At 45.8% G+C, this 14,271-nt stretch overlaps 1 protein-coding gene across 1 annotated transcript in view; it reads right to left on the reverse strand.

Moving 5' to 3' along the window:
• LOC126528880 (cytochrome P450 3A13-like) overlaps window positions 1–14,271 on the reverse strand; it is a 103,537-nt gene that overhangs the window by 40,260 nt on the left and 49,006 nt on the right. The window contains exons 4-6 of the mRNA XM_050176472.3: window positions 11,807–11,903; window positions 10,635–10,760; window positions 4,599–4,842 (exon numbers count right to left, since the gene is read on the reverse strand). Coding sequence (XP_050032429.2) covers window positions 4,599–4,842; window positions 10,635–10,760; window positions 11,807–11,903 — 467 coding nt within the window. The remainder of the gene's footprint in view (window positions 1–4,598; window positions 4,843–10,634; window positions 10,761–11,806; window positions 11,904–14,271) is intronic.

The following is a 14,271-nucleotide window of genomic DNA, read 5'->3' on the forward strand; positions in this document are numbered from 1 at the left end:
GGCTCAGAAAGGATTGCCAACGTTTCGATAGGAGGACCTATCTTCGTTAAAGGCGGTCTCGTCATCCTCGGCATGTGCTATTCCATCTGTCAGCCCCTTTCTTGATGCAACACACATAGGCATACAGAGCACACTGCTGCACGTGCTGAAATGAACGATAACGTTGAGGCATGTGAACTGTGCCAAAAGTACGCAGCGCCACAACAAAGAGAGCCACTAAAGCCTAATCCATGACCAAATTCTCCGTGGGAGTGCGTGGGTTGTAACGTAATAGAGCACAAGGGCAGGAACTTTCTGGTAACTGTGGACTCTAATGACTTCTGTGAGGCCCACCAGCTTTACTGTTTAACGGCTGCTTGTGTTATCGGCAAGTTGAAGGATCGTTTTGCAAGACATGGTGTGCGAGCTGTTCTTGTCACGGATGATGGCCCTCAGTCCTCCTGTGAAGCTTAAAATAAACGGTGCGAAACGGTGCCACAGAGTGGAACTTAGAACACTCGACATCAAGCACAAGTTTACCCAAGATAAATGGCATGGCTGAATCAGGAGTGAAGACTACCAAGATGCTTCTCAAGAAGGCTGAGGAGAGTACTGGTGATGTGCAACTTGCTTTTCTCAACCACCGCAACACACGCCTGCAACGTATCCTTGCCAGTCCGGCACAACGCCTCATGGGTAGAAGAACGCGGACACACCGTTCCACGACATCCGCGCTGTTGGAGCCAAAGGTAATAAATGCAAAGCCTCTATAGGATCGCAAACGTGTCATGACGATCCACCATGGCAAACATCCAAAAGGTCTTCAACCATTGAGAAAATGACAAATTGCCGCAGTATCTGCCCATGCTAACGAAACATGGTCAAAGGGCACCGTGATGAAACAGTGTGCTAATCCATCATACAAGGTTTAAGTAGGCGACAGCACTCTAAGATGCAACAGAGTGCACATTCCGAAAGTGCCTCAACCGCGCCTTCGTTGTATACAGCCGCTAGCCCACACAACCGAAATCAACAGCCCGAGACACCCGAAACACTCGAGGCCAGAGAGTGCGCGGAGCAAGCTACTAACGTGACAACATTGCTTACGGGAACGCACAAATTGCAACAGCAGGCAGGCCCATCGTCGACTCCTGTGCGTCCAAGGCCACTCTGCCGGAAGAGGTTCGATGACTTCGTATTCTATATCGCCAAATTTCAACCGCAAGAGGATGCATGAGAGGATGCACAACCGCATGAGCAACCTCTAGATGGCGCCATCGCACCGTGGCGCAATCCCTTCTCAACGATCCGCTTCCGGGCTTCTCGACAAGCAGACTAGGCCTGGCGGCCCCCGTAAGACGACGTTTAAGGCACCGTAACCTCTTTGAAATCCCGTCTTCCAAACGAGCAATCAACACTCGCCAACGTGGTTCACTGACGATGTGCCAATGGGTGTGCGACAAACGAGGAAACAATTCTCAGTGTTCGCACGCATCGGTGTGCCACGCTTTTCATCTCAGAGGGCACGAGTGGACATCTTTGCAGTGCCACTAGAGGGCGCAGCGATAGAGGGCGCAGCGCAGATGTATAAATTAACAATCTGTCGTTCTTCATGAGAAAGGGTTTCACTATTTGTATAAGTTCTCAAGGCATAGACTTTTCTCATTGCATCATCATCGAAGTACATCATTTGTCCGGTGTATCGACTAATTGTTGTATATTGATTCCTGTGTATGTGCCCGAACCTAATGAATAAAATGTCTGCTATGAGTCAGCACCGTGCTGCCCTGTTTTTTATACTTGGCTATGTTATTTTGGTACTATTACAAAACGTGCGATGAATCCTAAGCTAATCTTTGCTATTTTGCACCTGATGAGAAAGGACGAAGCTCGAAACAGAAAGACCACAACACACTTTGACCAATATCAGCATGCGGAAAACTACTGGTACATTTTGTTCCATGAAGAGGCGAGTGTCTAGTGAAAGACCTGTAGAAATGTGGAAAGGTCTATGTTCGCCGGTAGTCGATCTCCCGCAGAACTCGCAGTGAAATGGAAGCTTGTAGTTCCGAACATATGCTAACTCATTGAATGACTTTGTACAAAAAGAAAAAAAAAAACATCGCTACGACTACGTCCGCAGTTGGGTGACGGAAGTGTCGGACGAATATTGGGAACTGACAAGTTGGTGCCCGAGGTCAAAAAACAATGCTACCTATTTCATGAAACTTGATGCACATGCTCATTTAGTGGGCTACTTGAACCTCTTGTGCAGTTCGACACCGCTGAAACAAGTTCCACTATTGGGAGGCATACGGATGTGAACAATTTGAGGAAGGGAAGCGGGCTGCAGAACTGTAAGTCTGCAGAGGGAACAGAGCGTCCCAGGTCTCGTGGTGCTATGTGCGTAGAGTATGCACAGAAGCTTAAGGTACTACAAAAAGGACACTGTGATTGCCTAATTCTGGAAATACTAGTCAAGACTGCACTATCCACAGAATGAGACAAAATAATATTGTGGGTTTCACGCGAATGTTGCAATATTATAGTGTTAGGGCGTGTCCGTTTAGCTCGCCACATTGGAGAATGAGGTTGGGCCGGACTGCAAAACGCCGTACTGGTCAATAATGCGTATTTTCATAAATATTTTGATCTCGTCAGTGAAAACAAGAAATGAAAGTTTCTAAATTGCTGAGGCTACGTCATTGATAAAAATTAGAAAGATAAGAGGACCAATGACCAAGCCTTGGGACGCGCCAGTAGGTACAGTCGTGTGTCGTTAATACGGACGCTTCCATTTCCAGCTATATTTTTCATATTATGAGTCGTCCATGCTGACGAATCAAGGTGAAAAATACTAAACCTCTCTCACGACGGCTATCGACAGTATTGAGCTTAGCACTGACGCAATATCGCGACACAACTTATTGAAACTGTGAAGACACCTTATGTACGAGACGTGTACTGCAGCCGGACCCTGGAATCCCTATGAGGCATCTGCGCCACATAACGGCGCTGCTGAGAAGTCCGCAGGTGGTATCCTAGATGTGTGGCGCATCGCTGAGGGCAAATGCTGCTGGTTCCTTCTCTGGTCGCACGCCAGATAGCACATGCTCAGTGAATGAAGTTGGCGGGAGGTTCGTTGAAGAGCAGCCCATACCCAGTGCATCCATGGCGCAGCTCCTCAAAGCGTTGGCGTGAGAGCAGTTCACTGAAAAGCGACCCGTACCAAGTGCATCTCTTGTTCAGTTTCCTAAAGTGTCGGGCCACTGTCCGTGAGTGTAAAGTGGGTTCGATGGTACGCGTACACGAGATAAAGTTTAAAGGCTTTGTGATGGTACGTTCGACTTAGCGAAATGTGCCACTGCAAAATCGGCTTTTCAAAATGCAGGCGTGCTCGTCTACCGCTTTCCTGTTGCTACTGCACGCTACTTGCCGATGCACACGTGGTGCCGTATGTCAGCGCCGCCTGAATGTGCACGCTCGGCGCGGGTTCGGCTCCACCGATCATCGCATAAACTAAAGGTATATATTTTTCATGAAACAGCGGCATTTTCTCAGTGGTCATAAGGTAGTTACAGAAATTGGAGTCCGATAAGCCTACTGAAGACCGGGATGCACCTAGTGACCCAAATTAGCACAAAAAGGTTCAATGAAGAGCAGCGCAGACCGAGTGGCACATACACAATGCTCCAAGTCAGCGTGAAAGAGAATAATTGAAGACCGGTTTACACCCATGCCATATACCCAGTCCCGCAACCCCAGTGACCCAACTTGGCCTCAAAGAGGTTGTTTGAACAGCGCAACATAGGTACACAGTACCGCAAGCTCGGAAACCAACTTAGTCCGACGATTGATATTGGACCGAGTTCCTGCCGCACAGCAGCCTGACCCACTACACTTTCAACCATGGACTATCAGTCATCTATCTATCCATCTCGCTATCAATTTATCTATTTATCCTCTTACGGCGATGCAGTGACTCAAGCTGTCTACCAGCTTAGCCAGCTGACCCTCATCATTCTGTCTTCCTCAGGCCTTTTCGCCGACCCAGTGGACAAATTTTGTACTAGCTTGAGCCACTGGGTAAAGTACTCGTGGCTATGATGCCGTTGTCTTCGTTGTATCGTCGTCATTCCAGCTTTGTCCTGCGATTCTCGTCAGGGTGTCGGGGTCATGTCGTCGTCGTTATAATGTCGTCCTGCATTCGTTGTCATACTGTCGTTATGATGTGGTCGTGGCAATTCCATTATGGTCATTCCAGGTTCATCACCTGACTTTCGTCAAACCACCGTCGTCACGCCTTTCACTCCCACCCAGCGAATTATGTTGGAAAATAGCTTGGACAAATCAGCATGTACCCTCTGCTATGTGCACGATGAATAATCTAACCTTGTTTACCTTAAACCTAAGCCCTCGTCTACAGCGTCCCTCATAAACCAATGCGTCTTTAGGCGCCGTTGATGCCCACAGTTTTATTTTGTCTTGTTGTCATCTCGTCAGTATCTTCGTCTTATTTGTGCTGTTAGGCCAAACACCTACGTTAGAAAGTTTTCCATCTTATGAGTCTCCGGAAGACATAACGTGGCTTATATGGGCTCCTCTAATAAACCACTCACTGAGAAAAAAGAGCGAGGTGCCTCCGAACTGGCCCACGCTTTGGCGCGCCGCCTTGCACAGAGCCAGCAAAGACGTGTCGTCTCTCTGGATGTCCGTGCGAGCGCCGGCGAAGAACTGCAGGCCGAAGTCGGTGGCCATGATGCAGAATGGCTCGAACACCTCGATGCAGCCGTCTGAGCCAGCGAGCTTGCAGTCCATCACCCGAAAACACTCCTCCACGCATTCTTTCACCAGCGGAACGGCCTAGAACACAGTCGAAACGTGACACAGAGTAGTCACTTAATAATGATGCCAGCCTAAAATAATAGGCCACCTATAGGTACAAAACAAACACACAAGCAAGAACACAAACAAGGAAGAGCAAAAAATAAGTAAAGAATGAAGATACATCGACGAAGACATCCCATATCAAGCACAGCCACGTATTCCGTGTAATCTGATAGAACATGATTTTTGTAAAGCAAGTGAATGTCCGACCACAGTGCAGACTACCAGTAGAACTGGGTAGTCAATACCAGTAAAGCCAGGGCAATATGAAAACGAGAATAAAGAAGAAAGCAAAACAGAAAAGAACTTGGTACGCAGCGCAGCCATCGGTCAATACATTCGAATTTTCAAAACGATAGGGCCCGTGTACGTAAACAAGCTCATGTGCTATAGCAGTTAGAACAGCATGCCGAGAATTTGTCATATCCAATGCCATGTTAGCAAAGTTACCCTGAAACGAAAGGGAATGCTTTTGTATCCTTTAGCAAGAATTGGGCATTGTGCTAGATATATACTCTCTTGTTTTTTTTCGTTAGCAATGTTTCGCTGCTGAACTCCTTAATATTATGCAATATGTCAGCATGTATTGTGTTTCGTTATGACCTGTACAACGCACGGCAATTTATCAGATAATGGCAACAAAAAATTTGAGTTTTTCCCAGGCTTTCTGGCAAAAGCGACGACACCGGAGACCTGTCTGTACCTAACTGAATGTGGAAAGCGAGAGATAAGAGCTACTCTTATGTATTGGCAGTGAGCTCCACCCGGAACACGTGCTACAGGTACTAGGCGGAGTAGCGGTGTCGTTTACTAACATGCGTAGGAATTATGGCGTACAACGTCAGGCGATAGTTCAGCGAAATGATATTCTGCCTTCATTGATGCTTACAGGCTGCTAGTTGCATGTATCGGTTGTTTAAGCTTTTTGTAAGCAAACTGGAGAATTTGTTAATAAAAAAATAAGCTCAGCAGCCATTGCTTTGCTTCGCAGAAATGTTTGCATATGTGTGCAGGCCCGGAGAGTGCATGCTATCAGTCATAAATATTGGCCGTTGAAATGTAATATCGGACGGCGGGGAGCCCATTTTCGTTTACGTGCTTGTGGGATGTTTTCAACCGCACAACAAGCGTGCGCGCCCTTAACTCCTCCATAGAAGGTACTCGCAATGCTTTACGTCGTAGACCCGTGGCGTTCTGTGAGTTGAATTAAAGCTAGAATGATGCGAGCCGCCAGCGATCCTTCTGAAGCTGATAGGAAGATGGTGCTCACGGTGCTTCGGTAAAGGGTGTCCTCATCACATAGAGTGGCGATCCATCATATGCTTAGAATTACTCGGCATCTTTTTGAGCGAGCCATTTGCTTGATAGTGCAGAAACTTTATTAACGTAGGGAGTCAGAATTGAAAAGTAAAACCTTTTACTTGCTGGTTGTAGTCTGTTTTGATGCTGTTTATTCTTTTCTTTTTGGTTTTGTTGTCTTTGAAGTGCAGACACAATGTAAAGAGTGGCTGAACGGGAGGACAACTAAACGAAGAGGACCCAACAGGACAGTAGAAGGAAAACTCATTCGCTGATTGGTTCTAATGAATGATTCCTGCTACAGCTGCGCACTCACAGCTACTTGGGATTCGTGGAGATTGTCGGCTTTACGTTGCTGACTGGTGGATAAATATAGTTATTTGCGTATTGAATTGAATAAAACGCGGTTTTTTTTTCCAGACGGAGGTATAGAACGGACCAAGCTGCTGGAGTTCTCTTGCTCTGGAAGCTAGTGTTGAGATGTATAAATAAACCCGCAGTACGAAGATTTTGTTGCGAACTCCATTTAAACGTGTACCCGGACAAGGAACTAAGTATCGGGAGCCACGAGCACAGATTCACAATGGCACCATCGGGAAAGAAGGCCCTTGAGGGTGCTATAGCGTAAATCAATTCCAAAGTGTTTGAATTTCTTTCTAAAATCAGTACATCCGGATTGGTAAAAGATTGTTCAAACAACACCCACTTTGTGTGCGTTTTATGGGAAATTGCTGAAACCCCGAAAATTCCGCTTCTTATTTCACTAGTGCACACTGATTGCGTATGGTTAGATGAAAAAAATTCATATTCTGCGTCTTTCTCACCATTATCCTACCGCGATTGGTCAATAAGTTTTCAAGCTTCGCCCACTTCACTGTCGCTCATGCGACGCCACGAAACTCCGAAAACTCATGACGTAAAAGTGAAATGTACGCATTTAAGATGCATTATTATGCCGAACAAGAGTGATTTTTTCTTTCGGAATAGCCGCAGGATTCTCCGTTCCGAAAGCGACAGAGGATGTCTACCTACTGATTGCTGTGGCACTGCCTATGCTGCCACATAGAGTGGATTTAGTTGCGTATGTTAATAATTTTTCCGTGGAAACTACGTGGCTCTGGCAACTATTGTTTGTTTTAGCGGCATCTTTCGCCTTCCGTAGCACGACAACGCCATTTTCGACCAGCTCCCGCAAACAAAGCAAGGGAGATCAGGCCATTTGGAGATGCCAACACCACCCTCATTGAGTTATCTGCTTTCACTGCGCTATAGGTCGGCTCCACCGAAAAGATCTGCACTCCACCATGATGCCCACCTCTTGTAAGCCTGTTAGATAAGAAAACTTGTGAAGGTAAGCAATGCTATTCGGTTTGACAGCAAACAGCGATTACCGCCCATAAATTAGGAAAGTGTTTGAAAGGGCGGCTCGAATAATACGGTGGATCGTCAAGCAATCTCTGCGTCGGCAGTCACGAAAATTTACGTACTAAGATTGGAACAAAAACAGATTCAAATATGTTTTCGTTATATGGCCCCACATCAGTGAACAGGCTGGCGCTACAGCTGACGTTGCCATCTATGTCGCGTTCAGCGGCTGTTCAGCAGTTATTTTTTTCTGTGGAGCGGAGCGACAAATTATACTAGTTCTTGGCTCCAGCATATGAAAGTAGAGCTGCTAGAGCTTTATAGCAGTATTATCTTCAACTTGGGGAATGGCGTTGTTTCATCAAAGTACACGTGTTGCGCACAGTCTATAAGCATACAAGAACACGAATAACAGCTAGCGTCAATGCCGGTTTCCTCTTCCACTAACCAATTGCGCCACGAATATTGGCCGCTGAGCACCAAGTAGACCAACATTATATCTTCCTAAAGGAGTGCGTAATTACTGAACGTTTTCTGTACATTTCAATTAGAAGTTGGCAACTGTAAATGGCGCTGGATATTGCTTTTCACGTTGTATTAGCACATACTAAAGCACTAATGACTAAAGCGGCACTGAAGAAAGTCCAAAGGCACACATACACAATACAAACCACAATGAAAAATAAAGTCAGTTCACACATGTACGTGCATTAAATGCCGGTCACAGAAAATCACATAAGCAATGTTAATGACGCACAAGTCGTAAGCAAACTTAAATGGCGGAAATTAATCGGGACCGCGCCATTACGCCTTCTCCTACTTTTCGACCCTGTAATTTTTTGAGACATTAGGTCTAATTAACAAATACAGAAATAACTCAACGAATAAATAAATGAACAAATTCCTGGTGTGACTGGGTATTGAACCATGTGTGCATGTATATGAAGTGTGGTTTCCACGCTATAAATAATATCGTTAAAGAACACCATGTTATATGAAGAAATTCTTTTATTTGCAGTAAGATATATACAGGATGAATATTATACACACATATCCAAGACCTTCTTGGTACCCTCAGTAAGCGCCGCAGTGTCTCTTCAAGGTAACTAAGACTCAAGGAAATTTGAATCTTAGTACTTCACTGCTATGTACAGCACAAGCGAGGGCACCACTCTGCATTGTCTGGTGCGGCAAATCTCGCTGGTGGCGTGGTAAAAGACAGTGGGACGCACTTCAGGGCAAGTTCAGCGCGGATGCCCTAATTAGATATAAGGATATGACAACTCGTCGGCGTGCTCATCAACGAGTCTTAGGAGTGTCTTATTCTCTTCAGGGTTGCTTTAGAGACATTTCGCCTCGTCCCAGACAAGAGTCTCTTGATTTATAGGGAGAATGACATTGGCCTAAACGGGACCTTCCAAGCAGAGGGTGCCGAGTTTTTCGGCGTTCTCGGCCTCTTCGGAGAGATCTAACGCTTCCAGGCACGGAACTACTGCTCCTGGCACGTGAAGCCGTTCAAGCGAGAGCCGAGACAGTTTGTCCTTGGGCTATGTCGTTCGGCAGCCCACACGCGCCACAAGGTTCGTAACGATGTCAGTTGGGAAACATGGTTACGTGCATAGAATGGCCACGGACCTCTCTGAGAGGCGATGTAGTGCGTCGGAGGCAAACCGAAGGTGACCGCAGAATATACAAGAGCTGCCAACGGAGAACTTGACGAAATTATTTTCGAAGTAAGATTACTGGTCGCGTGCGGGCGGGCAACGGTACGAGCCGCCTTCGCAGCCACCCGTCGGTGAGTAGCGGAAGTCCAGCTCTGCTCCAAGATGGCCTTCGTGGGTCGCTTCGTTTGGGTGGCCCATCGTTCGCTGACGGCTAGCCTAATCTGCTCTAAGTGAGGTGCACTAGCTTCGTCTGTCTTGGCGACAAACCGAATATGTTTTGTTTGAGATCGTTTGCTATATTAATTTGTAAGCTCAGCAGAAACGAGCACCTCCTTCAATCTGGACATCGAAGTGACACGGAGATGGAAGAGAACCAAAGCGATTCTCTCTTTCACACACCTGCTAAGGCGAGCGAGGGTGCGAATATACTTCAAGAAGATGCGCGTAGGGTGGATTTTTCGGGGGCAGTTGAAGTGAGCCTCATGCACGAGGCGGCATTTGCAGCGTTGGCGCCGGTGAGTTTCATACAATTGTTACTGGAGGGAACTCTGACACTGGGAGCATTCATCCGCCGTGGGAATGAAGTTTAGCCCGTGAATTTGTCTCATCTTTGTTTTGTGGAATATAACGCTCTTGTGAACGTGCTAAATTTAAAAAAAATATACTCTTATAAATGCGAAAGATTCTGCGAGCACGTGTAATTGATACTAATTCCAGCGGTTTAGCCTATGGAAGCCGCTAAATCGAAAATGCGCCCACAGTCTGAAATCACTGGCTTGCACGCGAGAAATTCGTAAGAGCGGTCTATGCAGGTTTTTAATGCAGGCTGCCCTGGCGTAATGGATTCAATATCGAACATCTGTACTAGAGATTCCGTGCTCGAATCCTGCTGTTAGAAGATTTCATAATGTTTACTTACTCATTTATAACAAAGTGCTTTGTTGAGAACGACCAGTTTACGAGGTCATAAAACCGCTTGAAGGAACCAAGCTTAGGCACATCCATGTGCTAATCATCGTTCCCATGATGGCTCAACCACGCCTCTTGCAACTTCCATTCATAGTAGCGCCACAGTTCCTTCTCTTCCCTCACAACAGACGTGGGAAGAGCTGCTCAGAACGCCGGATGAAAAAGTACAAAAAGCCCTCGTTGTCTGGGCCGAAAGGGTCGCTCCTCGTGAGGGGCCATTCTAGGACTCGGGCCTGCCAGATCATAACTGAGCAGAGTCTCAATAAGGTTGTTACCACCACCTAGTAATTATTGTACGAAGTACTACCATTGAAATTGTAAAGTACTAAACTATTTCACTGCGCCTTTCCTGGATGGCGCCACTTTGCCGATAAACGTAGTTAAACGCGTTCGGCATTAGAGGCCAGATACAGGCGGAAAGGTGCCTCGAACTCCCCAAGAGGTTTCACTTGTATATATGATTTGACCCACCTTCTTGATATTGCCCGTCTTGAAGGCGGGAACCATGATTTTCTTCAAGTAGCGCCAATCGTCGCCACTCACTCTGCTGATTCGCACTTCGTTGACGGCGAGGTTTTTTGACACGGAAGCCATGACCTGCAAAAAAAGTAATGCGAGAAGCAATCAGTTTCAAAATGTATTGCTCAGAAATATCCATAGTACGTGCAAAAACAAGTGCAATAATAGTCGGCAGCTATAAAATGAGAGAGAGAGGAAAATTTTTGAGGGATCGCCGGGAGGTTGGCTTGGGATAATATCTTTAAGCCTGCTAATATTCTGAGAACGTAGGAGAAAAGGAGAAAAAGAAAGGGGTGTCAGGAGTGATATTGAGAACAGGCATAGTAGCGTGCCATTACAGAACCATATACGTTTGTATCCAAAGGGTGCGTTCTTTGTTTTGAATGCAGGCTTGTGAAAATAAGCGTTGCAAGAGCGCCTCGATGGCTGTCATCGTCGATATCATGTCCGGCCATGGGCCGAGTAATACGCTCTCACTCAACGGCCGCGTATTAAATGGTGCCACAGAAGGTGAAAATATTTGCGGTTCGGACTTACTTGGGATAGGCAAACAAGCACGTGCTCAACTGTGTCAAGTACCATCACATGTGTCACAATCTGCCAAATATTCTCTCGTAAACGGTACATATAGTGTAAGGCGGTGGATAAGGCTTGCATAGCTGTTCTCGATGCCCCCCGGCATTTGAGTTGTTATATAGGGATTGAGCCTGTAAAAATATTGGCAACACTTTTCTTGTGGCCAATGTCTTGCTGACGTTTTTCGCATAGGCTCGACGGCTAAACAATTCTAATCTGGCCTTGAGAATGGTATAATGACGTGTACGCTGTCATAAAACGTATTTTTCCTTTGGGCTGTAAGTTCATACTGGCGGCCCAAAGATTTTGGGACATAGTGTCACAAAGTGCCACCCTCAGCCTTTCTACTACTGTTTGTGGCTCCGGTAAGCCGCAATCTGTAAACCGTGAGATGTTTAGGGACGAGCTGGTGCTCTCTAATGTACAGCTCTGTAGTACTGCGTGTTGCTGACTTAGCTAAACAAGGTCATATTTACAGATGCGTTTCTTTAGGGAGAATTTACATCGCGAAAGTCATATTCCGATTTTTTGTTTAAACCATATCTCACCTGTCGTCCGGTGAAACACTGGAAGTCTTGGATGAAGATACGCTTTATCAATTCATGGTCACGCAGTATGATTCCAGGCATGACGCCGTTATAGTAGCTATACAGAGACCAAGAGAGAAGAAAAAGGGTGTAGCACTTATGTTACCACTGTTGCCCACATTAAATGCGATCTGGAGTAATTTATCATACAGGCAGAAATATAAAGGCAGCCAATAGGACTACAAGTAATACAGTAAAGCTGAAGCTTCGAGTAGCTACTCGTAGCTTTAGCTTCAGCGCTTTTCGTAGAAGAGCGTTGCCTTAGCGCATGAAAGAAAAGCGTTCGAGGGAACCAATTTTCTTTCAAGGCAAGATAAACAGATTTCACTAAGGTTTTCTAGTATGACTGCTAGAGGCGCCTCAATGACTCAGTGCCTATGTAGTTGTGTGGCTGAACAGAAAGTCGTGGATTAGATTTCCGTGCACACGCCAGCTATTTGTGCAAGCAGACTTAAAGAGTGGCCGCGTTTGAACGAGGGTTAAACCAAGCTTGTCGAGTCATAGCACGGTTTTGCTTGCTTTGGGAAAGGACGCATACATTGCTCGGCGTCGTCAGTGACTACGGCATCTACAAGTACGTGTACCACAATTTCTGAACGAGTGTATCAGCTAGGTTTGCCTCATGAATCCCTCGATTCCATTTCCACTTCATTGCGGAGAGTGGCATAGCCATTATCCTACTCTTCTTAAGTCCTCACCATGGCGGGAGTTTGATCATTCCCATTCCTTGAGTGGCTGATAGTTTTCTCCGTAATTATTTGCTACTTGCGCTTACGCATGGTGGCAAACAAAACACACTTTGAAGCATTAAGAACGTAAAAATAATGCAGCATACTATATTTTCACATAAGAGACAACACGCTTTATGGCCTCTCATCTCTCTCTCCAAGGCATTATGGTGTGTAGTTTCTCTTATTACTAACCATTTGATTAAAGAATACTGCGAAATAATCTTACACATTGTCCGTCGCAGTGGGAGGGCGCAATGATTTGAGGAAAAGCAGGCAATACAATTATCCTGCAGGAGAACGCTGTTGTCCCATTAAGTGGTTCAGAGCAGAAGAAATCGCCGAAGTCTATCGCCTCTATTTTGTTGCATATGCACCATTTCCCAGCCCACGGCGCCGACCGGCTGTTATCACGCCTTCCGGTTAATCGACAGTGTATAAAAAAGCATGACGCGCCTTCTAAATCACGGTGGGCTCAGGCAGCGTGCAACCGTTTCCAACCTAGCCACTTGCCGCCAGCATGCTTTTGTCGTAGACCAAGTGTGCGCTCGCTAAATGGAATCATTCCTCAGACTTTTGCTCATGAACTAAAGGCTAAGGATTTAACCAATACGTCCATCTTTATTTCCAGGACTTTGCATGCAAACTATAATAACAATAGTGCTAACAGCATGCTTGCTTTCCTATGTCGCTACTTCTCTGCTACCGTTAGCGTCAAACTTCAACTTTACAAAACCCTAGTGATGCATAAACACGAGCACATGTGCTCATTTGGGACCAAAACAAGTCAACATTAACCGATATTGTTGACTATATTCAGAAACGAGTCGCCCTCTTCATTTTCGCTATTTACTCTCGTCACTCTAGTTGATCAAGAATGAAAGAAGACTTTGGCTTATTAAAATTAGCTTGCCACGGCAAACAACTGCGACCGTCTATTTTCCGCTGGGCACATTACACAAACCCCATAGTTAGAGATTTCCTGTTCGATCATCCATCCTACGTGTAATCCCTCACTGATCATTGGTACAAAGGTGCTGTTCCATTGAGCCGCGCCAACCGGTACTGGCGCTTTGATACCAAGAACGGCGAACGACTTGAACAATCTTATTGCCGCCATTGTAGTCACATCTGATGCCATTAAATTCAAAGTTGTCACCAATTACCTCCACTTCTCTCTGTAATGCCTTCGGGAATTGAGAGCATGCCAAAAATAAATAGTTTGTAGGCAAGGAAAGGAACACTATAATGGGCCATCGTCTGCAGCGCTTTCTAGTGGGCCAAGCTCTCCTGCTCAGTTCTCGGGAGACGGCCCTTGTGCTGAGAGTGCGTGCCCGGCTCCAGTGGCGTAGCCAGAAATTTTGTTCGGGGGGGGCTCACGTTGCAGGTCGGCCTCCTCCTTAAGAGGAAACATTAGGTCGGATGCTCCTGTCTAAATAAACGCAGAAGGAGAACTCGTTTTTCTCGGCAACCACTGCACCAAATTTGACGAGGTTTGTTGGATTTAAAAGAAAAACTGAAATTCTAGTGAACGTTTGTTTCGAATTTTCGATTTAGGTCGTCAATATTTTATTGAAAGTGGCAAAATTCGAAAATTTTCAGAAAACGAGACAATTAAGTTTAGAACTCTGTAAATCAGCAATGAAAATTGATATCACAATTCTGTGAATCGCACATAATAGTACATCTACAGCGGAC

The sequence above is a fragment of the Dermacentor andersoni genome, chromosome 8 (genome assembly GCF_023375885.2).
Source record: "Dermacentor andersoni chromosome 8, qqDerAnde1_hic_scaffold, whole genome shotgun sequence".
Taxonomy (NCBI): domain Eukaryota; kingdom Metazoa; phylum Arthropoda; class Arachnida; order Ixodida; family Ixodidae; genus Dermacentor; species Dermacentor andersoni.